Source organism: Ascidiella aspersa, chromosome 5 (genome assembly GCF_963924565.1).
Source record: "Ascidiella aspersa chromosome 5, kaAscAspe10.2, whole genome shotgun sequence".
Classification (NCBI taxonomy): Eukaryota; Metazoa; Chordata; class Ascidiacea; order Phlebobranchia; family Ascidiidae; genus Ascidiella; species Ascidiella aspersa.
The window spans coordinates 21,206,092-21,223,246 of NC_139451.1; the positions used below are offsets into that span (position 1 = coordinate 21,206,092).

Genomic DNA, 17,155 nt, shown 5'->3' on the forward strand with positions numbered 1-17,155 from the left:
GCAATGTCGGGCTCAAACCAAAGCCAAGTGAAATCCCTAGAAAATCTATGAACAGTTATGTTGAAAGACGCCAGTACGATTCATCCCCTTACGCGTTCACAGACAACAGGCCCTCGCGAAATGCCCATTGTACTAATCAAAATCGATACTGGGCGCTAAGGGCCTTGGATCGATCAGGCCTATGCAAAAGCGAAGCCGGGATTAAACCGGGGCCGCGTTTTTAAGATCAGCCGGAGCGCTATTGGGAGACAGGCGACAAATATCAATAGACAGCGAAGGTTGAAAAGCAGCGGGCTATTGTTCCACCCCCTTTACTGCTGAGAAGTTGCAGCTGATCGGTTGGTTGGTGTGCGCTTTAAAATGTTTCGATTTCCAGGTATGAAAATTGCTGTTGTTGTGACAAATAGGAGTCAGAACATAAGCGATTTTGGGACTGTCTAGCCATGGACTTCGCATTTTTTTAATATGTTGCTTATTTTTTTTTCAATAAGACAAGCAGGCCGAAAAAACCTAAAAATGCATATTTATAATAGTTCTTTTCTCAAGACTCATTTTGAAAAAAATACTATAAAACCATAGTATCCAGCTGCTGAAATTGGTCCGCGGAATAGATATAACGGTAAGGTGGGCCGGTCTGGTCAGTGGGTCGTAGTTTGCCAACACTTAGTCTAGCCTAAGAATAAAAAATCAGGGCAGGCAAATTTGTAAAAAATACAAACTTTAGTGGCTTTTTGTTTGGTCGTTTAAACCATTATTCGTTAAAAAAAGACCGAAAAGAATTAAAATGATCAACCAACTTCATTTTTCATTGAATTATTCGATTTTTAAACCAGCGTCGTTTAGGTTTTCAACTTTAAGAGATGGAAAAAGATCAGCCAATATGAAAAGAAGTGATAACAAGCAAAATAATGATTTTTTTTATCGGCGTTTTACGAAATTTGTAGTATTGTGAGAAAAGAAAATCATTCCAATTGTTAAAAAATAAAGAAAAAAAACGCCAAGCCCGTCTTCTATCAACCATAGCACTACACCACAGAGCTCCCGCAAAAAGTCAAAAGAAAACTCACGTTCTGCCTAGAACAGTCCGCAGTCCTTCAGATTGTTTTTGATGATGACGTCGGTGACGGCGTCGAAGACGAACTGAATGTTGTTGGTGTCGGTGGCGCAGGTGAAGTGCGTGTAGATCTCCTTGGTGTCCTTGCGTTTGTTCAGGTCCTCGAACTGGAGCTGGATGTAGGCGGCCGCCTCCTCGTACGTGTTTTGTCCTGCGACCAATCAGGGTTGTCAATTTTTATTTTAGGTTTAGGCTTTTCAGAGGAAGTCCATAAATCAGGGATTCTCAAACGTGTGCCCCGAGAGATTCTCAAGTGAACTGCTGCGTTTTGTTATATTTCGGAAAACATATTAGTATTACAAATAGCCTTAGCCAAGCATGCAAGTCATAAATGCACCCTATCCTTCTGATTGGATAGCTTTTGCCAGGTAAGTCAGTTTTAATTGCACTTTTTTTTGTAAAAAAAACGTGTTTTTTTTTGTTTTTTGTAAAAAAAGTGTGTCGTAAACTTGCTTTTATTTTTTAGTTTGCCACAGGCTGAAGAAGTTTAAGAAACACTGTCACATGTTTTAAGTGCACCGGTTAATATTATGGCAAATTTTATCCATGTAGTATACATTGTATTGTTCTTGTGATGCTACGCTACGCGATAAAGCTGAGTAGTGGCAAACTTGCTGTGTTGACCTGCAACTCCGCTGAAAGCGCAATGATAACATTTTGCTGCTTTGTAAAGGACAATCACAACACCGTTTGAACGAGTATACACGATGAGTAAGTCGTCACAAGATATACAACTATACATTACACAAAGTTTTTAAATTATAAGCCTAACATATAACCACAACCTATTCTTACGTTAAGTAGTTGTTTAATCGTATATTTCTTAAATAAAATTGACAATTTCAAAAAATGTTTGCGTTTTGGTATAAATTTGGTTTGCTTACGGCGGTACACGGTAAATCGTCGTTATTTTTAATGATTTATTTTAATTAAAAATTTGGTGGCGCGTTGACAATTTTAATTTCTGATTTGACGCGATTGGGATTTAGTCGATAAAAGACGTAATTTATCCATCCGCATTGACGTAGAATGACGTCACGTTACTTCTGCGAGTCTTGCGACTAATTAGAAGCCAATTGGGCTTAAGAAAAACATGCGGGCGTGTTAAATAGGCGAAAGAAAAACAGCAAGGTCGTGTCATAATATATCAAAGGAAACCGCAAGGCGGTTGTAATTAAATATGAGCGATTGGATTGATAAACTAAAGGGCGAGGAATGGGTATGGATTTGAATAATATATATGTATATATATAAATTCAAGACTGATCTAAAAAATGATATCTAAAAAAATGAGTTTAACAAAAAAACATATATCTTTTGTACAGAAACATCTGCCAGGCGTAAAGTAAATACCACAGCATATAATAGGCAGAAAAGTTGATCTTTCTAAGGTTAGTCTGTTCATTAAATACGAACTGGTTTTATGAAAGAAGATATAAATCAAGGGAAGTTCCACCGTTTAATTTACTCTTCAATGGTCTTGACTGACCTAAAACATCTTGGTTAATTTATTTTTGCCACAAATAGGCAAAGCCGTATATAAAAAATATGTAATTATTTACTGTGGCCAAAGAGTTGGAACAAATAAATGAGCAAAAATACACTTATTCAAATAACCATTTCACTTATTCAGTCAAATAACCAAAATAGTTAATGGAATTATATTTGTTATTTTTCGCAAACAACACTACTACACAGCTAACAATGCCCAACTATGAAGTCTGTAGTACCGCAAGCATTGGTGAAATACCGGTGGTCAGTTGCAAACAAGTTTCAACACAATGCTGGATTCCTGAAAAGGCCGAAAAAGAGGACCCTTGATAACCAATATATTTTCTCAGTTGTCACCTTAAAAAAATCTGAATAGGCATTCAGGGAAGCACGGGCAAGCTCTAGCAAAAGGGAGAAGGCAACGGCTTTGTAAATGTCAAGCAAAGTGATCAGCGTGTCTTGCGCCTTAGTTGTAAAGGTTACCGCAGTAGATTGAAAACCGGCAGGGGTTATGCCGAACGCTAAGCGGATTATGTCGCTTGGATCCTATATCCCTACGGGATTCGGGCAACGGGAGAGATTTAGCTCGAAAAAAATATACCGAAAAACGATGGAGGATTTTAAACGGAATATTAATTAGCGCCCTTTTCAGTGTCACATACCATGTATTTTGTAAGTTTAGAACGCAATTGGGGAAATATTACGATAGCAAGTGGTTGCATTCTTGCATTCTCTCTTTGTCACATTATACGTTTTATAAGACTGTAAATTATTTCCTGAAAGTTACCTAGGCAAATTTTAAACTTTTGTAACGGGACCTTCGCTAAAAATAGTTGAGTAGCCCTGTTCTATATTCAAAATTTTGCCCCTGGCGCTAAAAGCGAGTTTATAATAAATGATATCATTTAAAAAAACAGGTACGCAGCGACAGTTAAACGTCACAAGGGGGGAAATCTCAAAATCGGGTAAAATGCGAAAATTTAGGTTATGTTTAATCGATGTTTTTCAAGTGAAATTCATTTGCTGTGACCTTATACTTATTTTCTATACAGTTATGGAATTACTGAAGTAAGTTAGATCTGCGGAGATTGCATTTTAATATTTATTTGCAGTAGTATTAAAAATTATAACACGATAATGGTAACTTACTGTTTTTGCGCATTTCGGTATGCGATAAAACCAAGTCCAATATCGGATCGCACCCGATAAGATTATTTAATAGCATCGGGGCCTACGGGCAAGTCGTTTGTCGACCGGTCGGGACAGACAAACAACAACGCAAAAGCAGTGCGCCGAGGGTGGGATTCGAACCGGCGTACCTTGGTACTCGGGGAAGCAGATGGTGAGCGGCGACTTGACGATCTTCTCCTCGAAGAGATCCTTCTTGTTGAGGAAGAGAATGATCGAGGTCTCGGTGAACCATTTGTTGTTGCAGATCGAGTCGAACAACTTCATGGACTCGTGCATGCGATTCTGCGTAAAGAAGAGTGGACTTAAGCGGGAAATTGGTGGGCTGCAACTATGTTAAGCGTCTATCGTAGCCATTTTTCTTGGGGGTCTGGATTAATCTTGCAAAAACGCTGAGGGGAATGTCATAAAAAGAGAAGGGTACAAACTTTAACAAAAACGCTTTTGAACAACAGTTAGTGTTCAGGGGTTGAGCGTACGGGTTTTTATACTAATTTGCGCTTAGTCTGGAATTAAACGAAACCGTGTGACGTTTTTTTACAATACAAAAAAAATAAATAAACAAAACAACATCGTAATTCTTAGTTACAGTGCTTTTGCGCCAAACATTTTTTGTTCAGTAATAATTGCATATGGTTTTGTATGAAGCGTGTCGCGGGATGCAAAAGTTTAAGCAACGACTGCACACAATGCAGAAAAAGTTGCCGCTTTACCATTTCTTCGTCTTCGGCCAGGACGAGATCGTATGCGGAGAGCGCGACGCAAAAGATAATAGCGGTGACGCCCTCGAAACAATGGATCCACTTCTTACGTTCGGACCTCTGACCACCGACGTCGAACATTCTGAAGCGGGGTGAAAATAGGCGATTTTTTTAACGAATTCGGGGAGGGCTGTTTCGTCTAAGTTACGATATAACTTGCAGACGAAGTGCATGGAAACATTTTAAAAGCTTTTTCAAATGGCGTGTGCTAAGATGGTCAAATGCATTACGTATACTACTAAACAAAATTGACTTTTATATTTATTTTAAGTAATTTAAGGATTTTTTTATTTTTAAGCTAGCGTTTAACGTTTTACGATATTCGAAATAGGATAGACATGTAAACTAGCAGGCGCAAACAAAACAAAACAAGACGTCACACACACAGGCTACACGTCACGTCACGTGGGGTACACGGGTTTGTGCTTTTGGAAGCGATTTACGTCACGACAACATTTTTCACCGAGACATTCAGAAAATCGAGCATGCAACAACTTACCATGCGACCGGGAGGGAGAAGTAATGTACATTAATTTGCAGCCGGTAAATCGACTTATTAACGCCCAAGCTTGATTGTAAGGGGAATTTTTTTATCGACAAATTAGTTTAAGATCGAAAAGATTTTCCAAAATACAAGCATTTAGTTCAAAATTAGCAATTTAGTTCAAAATTAGAATGCGCAGATCTATTTACTTTAACACAATTGTGCATTGTTAATTAAAATAGGCGAAAGGAGTTTTATTTAAGTTTTAAAATAAAAGGAATAAAAAAATTGCAAGACATAAAAAAATAAGAAGATAGCAGGCAAAACTTGTTTAATATATTGCATTGAAATAGACTGAAAAAAAAAAATAAAAAAATCGATCAACTTGAAAAAAATTTGGGAGGTTTAGGTTTATTTTTTTTGTAAATTTCGGGTAACGCGCAGCAGATACTCACTTAAAAGTTAAATCTTTAAAGTTAAAATGCACTTCGACGATCCCGGTGGTTTTCACCCGCGTTCTCAGCACGTCTTGCTGGGTGGGGACGTACCCCTGGCCCGTGAGCCGCTCCAGGGAGTCCAGGTAGCTACAACACGACAACATAGATGCATGACACAGTACAACACAAGGACAAGACAGCACCGACGGGTTTTCACATGCAAGGTTTATATAGCAGAGGTTCCTTTAAACAATTTGTTTGGTTTGCGTGGAACAGAGTGGGCATGACATTTTTAGACATAACGTCACAAACTGGCGTCATAAATAAAGTGGACTTGTTATTGTTTTTAAATAAAGTGGACTGGTTATTTTTTAAGGAACCTGTTATTTTTAAAGAAACAAATGTAAAACTTAAATAAAGTCTAACTGCATTTGAGGAATAGGCGCCAAGCATATTTTTTTCATTATATAGTTTTCTTTTAAAAATTCTTAAACCTTAATTAGGCCTTCATGGACGGCCTAAAACAAGTCCACGTGCCCCAAAGGAGTGCACGGGCCCAGCTTAAGAACCCCTTGTTTATAGTTAAAATTAAGCCCCCTTCACCTCATATCGGTGACTATTGGTTATGTACTGTACCACACATCAACACCTTTAGTCGGCGTTAAGGTATGTTGTTCCCGTTTGAACAACTTGATTTGACACTACTTTGACTTTAGCTTTAAGGGCACAATTCATTTAAAGACTTGGTCTAACAAACCTTTAGGCGAATTACTTCATTAGATATGCTATTGCTACCAGGCGTACCGTAGTCTATACTGAAAATAGTTTCCTGGATAGGTGGCCGACACGTCGGCAAACAAATGATACCAGAAGAACTTATTTTCATTGGCTCTGTGAACGTAAACCAGTTCGCCTGTTTCGTTGCATTTGCTTAGCTAAATATTGCTTTTAAACGCATTAATTTACTCATTTTGTACAATTTAACACTAATTAGTTGGACTTGACTTTACTAAGCACTTGAATTAACAGCACCGTTTGGCTTGGCTAAAGTTCTACACGTCTGGTAGTCCGTGCAGTTGTGATCAGGGAGGGGAGAATTTTCCACAACAATATTAATGCAACCCTTTTAAGACGGAAGAACTGATGGCAAGAACAATTTATTCATCATAACTTGGCAGTTTGTCGATACCGAATTTTTTTTCAGTCAAGGCCTTTGCTGAGAAACAGCTTTATCGATTTATTGGTTTAGGATGTTGATGCTATAAACAGCTACTTTATTGGCAATGGTTAACACGCGACTGGATTCGAAGTCCAATCTCTTTCTTCGGGAATGTTTTTCGGAAATGCCACGGAAGTCAAATTATTCTTAAAAAAATATTTTTTGATACTCAAGTACAGCAAACGCATTACTGATTATAAATAGGCGCGCGCGGGCATTCCAAAAAACCTGTGCACTTGTGCATCATTTGCCGCGTTTCGCAGCGAAACGATCCCGTCGACGGTTCACCGGCAAAGCCGAGACAAGAACAAAACAAAAACAACAGACAAGCAAACGCACGCGAGCAAGCACAATACGCTTTCAGGCGTCTAAAATATCGCAAGACACCGATTTCAAGACGACAATTCACTATTTCGCGGGACGCGACGGAGCGCGGCGGTTCGGTTCTCACTTAAAGTGCAATTCCTTGTGCTCGAATTGCGTTTCGACAATACCGGTGGTCTTGACACGAGAGCGCAAGACGTCTTGCTCGCTGGGCACGTAGTCCGACGAGACCAGACGATCTAGGCTGTCCAGGTAGCTGACAAAGATGGTTAGTTAGGGCGCTGTTCGGATCGGAGGCCGTACTCATGATCGGTACATGTCCGACCGGTTTCAGTTCGTATCAGTCCGATTACATGTTTAGTTGCGACTCTCCGGCATGGTTTGAGATTTGAGAGCCAAAGCAATACTTTTAACCAAGTAGAGTATCTCTCAGAAAATAGTTCATTACCAGTCGAAATAAACTTCGCTTTTTACTGCTAAAAGCAAATTATGGGTTCACTATCTGGAATTCATTACATTTGAACGCTTTGTTTTTGTCAATTGGTTATATCGTCAAAGTTATGACGACGTTAAGTTTAAAGGGGAGTACTTTTCGCCCGAAATATAGTGTACGGGAATAAAATCCGGACATCCTTAAGTGAGCTAACACCTAGTATGCATCCACACTTGAAGGTTTACGGAAAAGTAATCGTATACGTACTGAGATCTTCTTATAACAATAAACTAAGCTGGATTACTGCCCAATATTTTGTATGCAGATACAAATGAGTCTATAAACGTACACAGAGTAATCTTTTGCTAACTATATGAAGTATTTTTATGTTATGCAGTCCATGTACTACATGATACCAGGGCGTTAAACTAGAAAAAAGGACGAACTTCCAAAAATAACCCCCAAAAATACCAAAAATACATTAAAAAAAGTATATGCACATTGCACAAGCAACTTACGAAACGGACGTACTGCAGATATACAGTATTTTAAGCTGTAAAGCCGACATAAAATTGAAAGGATTTGTAATAAATTTGAAGCCAAGGTAATGGCTAACCAAACATTTTTTTTAATTAGGTCAACTAGAAAAATGCTTTTGTTTGCCCATACTCGCACAGAGACTACACGCCTGGGGATTGAAATATAGAATTTTTTACAAAAAGCCGGATTTCGTAGCACTGATATCCACTTCTATAAAAAAGTTTTAGGAGGTAAAAAAACATTGTCGGCCAACACTACGGCTAAACGTCGTAAAAGTTTTTAAATTTAGACAAGGAAAACCGGCGTTTACGGCATACCCAGGAAAAGGTCGACGTTTTACAAGCGGTAAGGATAAATTTTCTTTTCGGAGAATCGAATATACCGGCTTAATGTGCCTAAAATCGGAGGGAAGACTTACGGGGGTGCAATTGCGCATAAACAATAACAAGTCCAAACAAGGCCATTTGTTTCAATTGGCCAAACGGGGTTGGCGTTTTCCTAATTGAAAAAATCGTGTTTTGCACTTCAATAGTGCTTTTTTGGTAAACAGGGTTTTTTAATGGATGTCGTATAAATATTTAGGTAGTTGTGCAATAAAATACGCAGATGACAGATAAAAAGCTGCTTTTCTTTTCTACAGGATGACCTACTTTTTGCTCATAATACGACAGCAACAAACCATTGATAACGAAACGGTTGCGAGCGCCTGTCTAGACAAGGAACTATATATAGCCCAATACGTTTTAGCGGCAAACTTAACTCATTTGCGGGGCAACCGTGGTCACCAAAGCAAAATTAAGAAAGTTGTTCATTTTAGAACCCAGCTAACCCATAAAACTATTTATATTAGCAACTTTATATTGATATTAACAGCTTTATAGTGTTTCGGTGGAAACTAATAAGAAACCCTTGCATGCGAGAGAAACCGTTGGTTATAGGCGAAAAGTCAATACCGAACTTCAATGTACTGCATTATTGATGAAGCGAATAACGTTGGTTTATTATTTTTTTAAGCAATATTAACAGCGAAATTGTTCCTGGTGCCTATATGAAACAGAGTTCAATAAATAATGCACAGAAAATCCAGGCAATCTTAATATAGCAGGAGTTGAAGCCAACTGGCAATAATATAAGAATCCCAATGTAAGGTTAAGACCCATAATCTAAAATCCAATCTCACACAAAACGTTGGACCGAATAAATGTTTGGTCAAAATATATGCTGAGGCACATCGGTGTGCAAAAAAGAAATACTTTAATTGAAAAATGAACAGACCTATTTTCCTGTAAAAAAATTCAATCATTGATAAAGCTTTACGGTAATAATACCTTTTTGAAACAAGATCTCTCGGGAGTCAAAATATACAGCTTCTCTATAAATTTAGTCAAAGTTGATGACAACACTTCTTGTTATGTTAATGACAACACTAGGCAAAAAAGCCCTTGTACCTAAAAATACGGCGTGGTCAACACGACTGGTGAGCCCTCTGGTGGTAAATTTTATCAAGTCAACCAAAAAACACAAAAACACCCTTTGCCACTTACTATTGGGCCGAGTCGTTGAGCTGAAATTCCCTGGAGCGACTGAAGCAGACCTGGACGCCCTTGTCACACCACATCCGCTTCATGCAGTCGCCCAGCTCTGACGTCATCTCGCCGTCCTCCAGCGATCCGGCGAGCGCGAACAGCTGACGTGCGTCGTCCTTTTCGTTAAATGTGAAAACATTGTTGTTGTTTGGAACATAATGGTTGGAGGTTGTAGTAAGACGTGATAAGAATATCAAAGCCCATAAAGAGGTAAGTATCATTTTGAACGTTTATAACTCTTCAACATATTAAGAAAGCAATGATTTTAGGGCAGACGGCAGAATTTCGTATCATCCGTATCGGAATAAATATTACGGGAAAAAATAATCGATAAGCCCTCGAACAACGATTAAAAGGGTGCTTTGCATAAAAAGGAAAATTTACAAAAACTTCAGTGGGTAAACCATAAGTGGGGAAAGTTGGTCAAGTTGGGGGTAAAGTGAAAGTGGGAAGTAAAGTAAAAATATGTTTTTTTTTCAAGTGAAAGAAAAAAAATACAACTCACGGCACGGTCGGGAGAACCAAAATCGATTTTGAGGTTGCCCATAGCTCGCACGATGGTGATGAGCGACTGAAGGGTGTTGCTGTAGACCACCGCCTTGTACTGCAGACACTCCTCTTCTGAGTAGCCGTCCTCGTGGATAATCCTGGGCGGGAACAAAAAATCAGGTTTATTTAAGCCAGGGGTAGCCAACAGGTCGATCGCCACATTTGAACTTGTCGACCGCGTCGAATATGTTTTACGTCATTACAGTATCTGCTTATCTGCTGCATACAACATTTAAATGACCAATTGTTGTCTGGATAAGCTTAATAACGCGTTATCGAAACAAATTAAACTGCATCGCTGGCTTGGAATGCAACTGCAATTAACGCTTAAAATGTTTAATAATTGTTCTTGTGACTTTATTCACCGAACCAGACAATCAAGACTCTCTAAAAAATATTTCAGTTGTTCGCAATCAAACATAAGTTGGCTTCACCTGATTTAAGCGAAGACAAAAAACGGCAACTCGACCTGGACAAACCAGTAACGTCGAATGCTGGCTGTAACAAAACCCATTAACAGGCGAATTAAACTACACCAAACAAGGGCTAAGAATCTCCTGGGACCTGTTCCTAAAAAAAAAATTACGTACAGCGCTTAAATTACATATACAAGGTAAATTGGTGCATTGCGATGACGCAACGTTACTAACCTTTTTAAAAACTAGTACTGCGAAAATAGTAAAGAAATTTGATATGATGTGGTTGACCTTCCAAACATGTTAACACATGCTTCTATACGCTTTTTATATATGAACGCAGATTTTAAAATGACAGCAGGCATGCCAACCGCAGTTAAGTGTCTTTTATGCCAAGCATGTGTAGAATTGAAACAGCGATTCAAGAATTGTTCATCTGTTCTGGATGAGAATCGTCACAAGGTATACCTACATCGATTTGGCTATTTTCCTACAGTGTGTACAGTAGACTGACAGATATGACGAATGTGCGTTTCACTCCCTCGGTATTTTAAGATTGAGACGGAAGCCAATCACGGTTAAAATGGCAAAAAATGTGAGTTACGTTTTCTCGAAAATTTATCAGCTTCATATAGCATCTATCAAAGCACTTTGCACCGCGCTTTGCAGGCGAAATGTGCAATGTTATGATTAACCGGGCTGTTTTGATTTTAAAGCTGCACAAGGGGGATTTGTTCGAACGCTGCTGTATTTTAATGAGTAAACTAATGAACTTCGTAAAGACGTGACATCGCTCTTTAAAAAAATATTTGGTTGCTTATATGCCTTTTCTTAGGGCCATCATTGTGTGACGATAAAATCTCATTGGACGAACTCGAATGTCGAACAAACAACAAAAAACAATATAATCAGTACGCAAATGTGACGTAACATGGTCGGACAATTCGAGATAGTGGCCCTTAAGATGTTCCGGGCTACGAACAAAACGAATTGCTTTATCGATTATCCGAAATGCAATATTTTTAACGACTAATATTGATTTGGCAGTGATAATGATGGGCCCCTGCCTTATTATTTTTTGTAACGCCGATTCACAAAATAAAAAAAGCATGCAGAACCGACTATAGCAGTTAACTGGCTATTTAATTCTATTCAGTGATACACCAGTACCCATGTCAACAACATTACAGGCATATGTAGATGTGTTACCCGATCTATTTACGCGGTCTCAAATAATATTTATTTCGCAGCGAACGATGATGTCAGCTATTGAGTAACACGAAACCTTTTCGCTTATATGATTACGAGTTCGACTGTTGGCGCCTTTTTGCGTTGAGTAGGATGCTTGCAACCACCCACATATCAGGTTGTGTAGACATAAAGAGGAACGCCGACTTTAACGTTCATGATTTTGATTTAACGCAAACTTTCGCAAATCCGGTACTGATTCAAATCGCGTGACGTAATTCTACGTATGTATCCTCGATACAAAAATACTCGGCTTAACGACAGACGAGAAACTGTCCGGAGGTGCTTTAAGCTTTGGGTAAAAAAACGCTAAGTGGGCAACCAGCCATGAACCAGATACGGGATACGGCATCATTTCCCGTTACAAAAGCCTAATTCCCAAATGACGACATCCGTTATCGGGAAAAGACATCAAGACGACAGAAGGGCAACGGCACCAGGGAATAGGTTGCTGGGTGGCATTTTTTTCTGTGGCAGCCAGTTTACATGGCGGCTTAAATACGACGGACATTGGATATGCGAACTTGCTAAAAGACACTTGGAGTCGAGTTTTACGCTTTGACATTTGTAGGATTTTACGCTTGACATTTGTACGCCGTTATTTCACAAACATTAGAAATAATATCCATAAAAAAACTGGCCTCATCTTTATGACAGAGAAAAACGGTACATCATTCTTTCCGACGCGCTTGTAACACAGGAAACGACGTCAACCGCTTTAATTGAATTTCTACATTTCCGCAGGTCGGGTTAAGGTTGATTAATAGCAGTTGAAAAAAAAATTCGGACGCAGAAGCGTAATTTCCGGTCGATCGCGCAAATATAAGGGAGTAGATCGAAAGCCGACCGGGCGAAGAAAGAAAAAAATCAACAATGTGCGGATGCAGCGGTAGCTTCTTATCGGAAAGAAATCGCGCAAAGCCTAAACGCGGGACAGATGCTGCTTCGCGGGAGGCATAAGTCGTTGAGGTTCACCAAACTTCCTGGCCAAAATAACGTCATCCAGACCCTGCCAAAGGCGAACAGGCCCGCTTAAACAAAAATGCGCTATAAAAACTCGAAATCTCGCCATAGTGGGACCCCCGTTTAGCTGGACAGCGCAGATAAGCATTAGGGAAAACAGAGCTGAAAGCAACTAGGCGATTTTTAAACATCATGCGCACCATTCAACCAGGTCAAATTTTAGGAACAAGTATCAAGGTTGTGCTTTACGAACAATTCAGAAAACGACACTTTACATTTGTTTTCGGATAACGACAACACATATTCACGGGCAGTATTTGTGGTTCAAAGACGCTTTTTCACAAATTTTTGAACTTTTGGTGGCACTGAACTCCCAAGCCCTAATTCGAAAATAAAGTGACGAAAACAAGTAAAGCGAAAACCGGCCGGATGTTTATTCACAGAGCCTCATCCGGCCTGGAAAACAGTGGGAGATGGTGCAGCGGACAAAAAGAAGAACAGCACGCCTACTATCGTCGATTTTGCGCCTGTCACGAAACACAAACAATGGCAAAATGAACTGGCAATTGTAGCCAGACAAGCGTGGTTGTTGACGGACATACGATTATCGCTGGCAGGCCCGCTGTCCGGCCCGGTTCTGCGACATATAGGGGAATCTGTTGGCGATACGATCACTGATTTTAAACTTTAATCGGGCAGCGGCTACTTTGAAATTGAGCGACGCAAAAGCGGGAATTCTTTTTAAAAATAACTCGCTTCGCTGCTGCTCGACAGGAAATGACTGGCAAAAATTCAATACGCATATAAAACAAGGCAAAAGGTCATTCGTGGGTTACGCGATTCAATATGATGCGCTTGGGTTGAAAATTTCACGACGTTTTCGCCGCTAAACTAAGAGAAAAATTTGTGTAAAAAAAATCGTGTATTTGGTTTTAGGGAATCACGGAGCGTTAAAAGACAACGATTTTTTTAATTACTTTGTGCGTTAAAACAGGTAAAGTTGCTTCCATAGCTCTTGGATTTCAGTAGACTCTCTACGTGCGCAAACAAAACTACCCGGAGCTGTATTGCAGGGGTCGGCAACCTTTCGTACGCAGTGTGCCAGTTTATGATAATGTCAAAATATTAACAACTCGCGTGCCAAACATTTTTTTACGTTTGGTTTCGCACTCGCAATTAGGGCTGCGGAGTTGGTTAAAAACAATCCGTGTCCGACTCTGGCCGAATATGAGATTTCATCGCGTCCCGAGTCCGATTCAGCCTCTGTATTTCACCAATTTACGTAACTAAATTAAGGTGGATATTCCGCAATCCACTCTAGGGTCATGGAAAATATGCCCAGAGCATATGCAATTCCACCTAAACAATTTACAGTTTGCTCCCTTATCAGTTTCGAAATTTGGTACTGCGCATGCCGCACACGTCGGAATCGGGTAGTTTTACCTGGTTTTACTCGACTCCCGAGTCCGACTCAGCAGCCCTGCTATGATCTGACATCTAATTTACGTATCTTTTTTGAAATATACTTCGATGCTTTTAAGCCGATAACTAGAAGTGTTAACTATCAGTTTTGCTTTTTGTTGGTTTCTCAGTTGCACAAAAACACACATGCTTGCTTTTAATGTAGAACAGTGATTCTCAACCTTTTTAGCTTACGGACCGGTAAAATTTTGAAACAATTTTTGCGAACCGGTGGACCTTCAAAAATTAAAATCAAAATTATGCAACTTAAAAGCAAATAACTAAAACTTTTATGTAATGAGAAATTTGCTGCTGTCTATTTGATATCATACGTGTATTATACGTGGTTTCTATTGAAGTTTTTCACGTACAACTGGTCTTAAAGTTTAGGATTTAAACGAGTTGTAGCCTACTTTTAAATTAAATAGTTGGGCACAACACTTGCAGCATTGTGACGTAAGATGAAGTCTAAAGTAGACCGTTAACTCTATGTTACGTCACAATGCTAAAAATTACGGTAGTGGCTAAGTTCTAAATTTGATGGACAGGCCGCCTTCAACAACTTGCTTTTTGCAATTGAGATATAAATTTGTAATATATTTGGCGGACCGGCAGGAAAGTTGACGCGTACCGGCGGTTGAGAACCACTGATGGAGAATGCCCTGCTTTAACGTAGTAAACGTTACGCCAAATTTGGGGCATTGTGACGTAATATGAACGGTTGGTGAATAAAAAGTACGCTCACAAAAAATAATATTAAATACAACACAGTTAAGACACTTATTTGTGACACGAACTAGCAATGTGTGCTACCATTTAGTTAGCGCTAGTGTTAGTGATGTATGTAATAGAAATGTTAATGATGTGGTAGTGATGTAATGGTTGCAATTTCTTAAGGTGATATAACGTGAGCGTTAAATCAATTGGCGTGCCATGCAAAATCATCTTGCGCGCCACAAGTGGCACGCGTGCCAGGGGTTGCCGACCCCTGCTGTATTGTAATCGAAAGTTATTAGGTTAAAATAAAACAAAAAGCAATATCACGGCACTCACTTCATCTGTTTGACGATTGTGCTTTTTCCCGATTCGCCAGCACCTGCAAGAAAGAAAAGCACAAGAGTTGAATTTAAATTGCCGGAAGCCACAAGGAGCGCGTGCGCCTCGGATATAATATAATTGACCTTGGCGTTTGCGAGTCAAGGTCACGGGCGAAAGATTCGGGGGGGGGGGCGTGTTGCTGAAAACGTGACTTGGCGAGGTACTATTAAGCTTGTTGAAAGCGGACATAACGAGGCGGTTTTGCATAAAATGGAGGAATTTTCTCCCGGGTGGGTTGATTGAAGAAAATAATTATCCGCGCATCCAAACAGATGGCGTTTTCCACACAATCGGCTCCCAATGAGATATCTAGGGTAAACCGAGATGATAACAAACGACGATGAGTCATTTGCGGGGTTTTAACTCGTGTAGTGGTAAAACAAAACGTTATAAGTGGGTTTGTGCCAAAACAACGCCGTTACTGATTTTAACTATTAGAAAAAATTAAATAAATTGGCTGTACATCTGACTTCAGCCCATTGGTCGATTGGTGGAATATCAAACCAGGTGTCTGCTAATATTAGTGTGTGGCCAAATATCATAACAGGAATTTATCAATTATATTTGGATCTTGGCGGGAGGATAAAACACGTACCTTAATCCGCAAACAAACATCTATAATAATCAATGTGGTTAAATTTAGCGCTACATCTGTCGCCGAACTAACTAGGTGCTTATTTACTAACTAACAACAAAATGAAACCAAAAAGCAATCCTTGTCACAGCTGATGTCATGCATTACGCTTCGAAAATAAAGTTTTTTTTTAGATTAAACTTGATGAAAGAATCCTATGAAAGAAATAAAGCATTTAATTAACTTTTCTCATTGTTCAGTTGACTTTACCGCGGCATTCGGGCACAGACGACTAAAAAAACAAGGTTAAGCGTGGAAACGAGAGAGCGCTGCACTAGTGTGCAGTCATGCGGAAATATCGCATTTTTCAAAATTTGAAGCGCACAGATTAAAGAGCGATTTGGAAAGGAGCCCTGGTAAAAAACCCAACAACATTCCATTCACAAAGTTTATTTCGCTTCGATTTTTTGTTTTCTATTTGAAATAGGAAAAAAGTTTAAAGAAAACACTGCATTTTTGTGATCGATACCAGATCAAACTGTTGCGTTTTAGGCCCGCTATAAATAGACAACTTTCATTTTGAGTAACAGCGTTCCTTGGCTTATCAGGTTACCGTACTGATACAGAAAGGGTTAAAAGCGGATAGATCTGGTGCATTTTTTGCAATACAACGACGAGGCGGTGGCTCACATTGATTAATGTAGGCTACTTATCAACTTAGTCAAAATAATGCTGTGATTAATTAAAAAAGGTATTCCAATTGTATTGTGTTTTATTGGAGTATAACATAAAAAGTTACAGTTGTGTTTTTCCATCGCAAAATGAGCAAAAGGCATTACGTAACCAGGTTAAGGTAAAGTGCCTTAACGATTGTAAAAACAACAAATTACGACAAACGGCCACAAACTGGCAATTAAAGAAACGATAACAAACAGTAACGCTTCCCAAGAGTGCTCCGATGGCTTTAACCACAAAGTCGATTTTGGGATCTTTTACAATCTCCAGCGAAGGTTAGTCAATTCTGTTCCTAAATGTGACGATGAAGACTTTGGTGCAAATAAAATTGCAACGGTCTAGTACAGCGATTCTCAACCAGTGGGCCATGGAAATTTTTACGTGGGCCACAGATCAATTTAAAAAAGCTAGATTTATTGAAGAATTTAGTTTCATTTGTATCATACCTAATTTTATAGGAATAATGGCTTGGTGAGGAATTGAGAAGGAATGTAAATTAACGTAAGTTTATTGTTCAGAAGCAATACCTAATGC

General features: G+C 39.2%; 1 protein-coding gene across 2 annotated transcripts in view; it reads right to left on the bottom strand.

Annotated features, from left to right (window-relative positions):
* The window catches only part of LOC146145366 (guanine nucleotide-binding protein G(i) subunit alpha), a 31,626-nt gene that overhangs the window by 1,183 nt on the left and 13,288 nt on the right, over nt 1-17,155 (bottom strand). The window contains exons 3-10 of one of the 2 annotated variants that reach the window (XM_083390435.1): nt 15,268-15,310; nt 10,083-10,224; nt 9,536-9,693; nt 7,146-7,274; nt 5,494-5,622; nt 4,507-4,636; nt 3,925-4,078; nt 1,068-1,265 (exon numbers count right to left, since the gene is read on the bottom strand). In XM_083390435.1, coding sequence (XP_083246561.1) covers nt 1,075-1,265; nt 3,925-4,078; nt 4,507-4,636; nt 5,494-5,622; nt 7,146-7,274; nt 9,536-9,693; nt 10,083-10,224; nt 15,268-15,310 — 1,076 coding nt within the window. In that variant the 3' untranslated portion in view covers nt 1,068-1,074. The remainder of the gene's footprint in view (nt 1-1,067; nt 1,266-3,924; nt 4,079-4,506; nt 4,637-5,493; nt 5,623-7,145; nt 7,275-9,535; nt 9,694-10,082; nt 10,225-15,267; nt 15,311-17,155) is intronic. The other variant, XM_083390436.1, reaches the window with a different exon arrangement.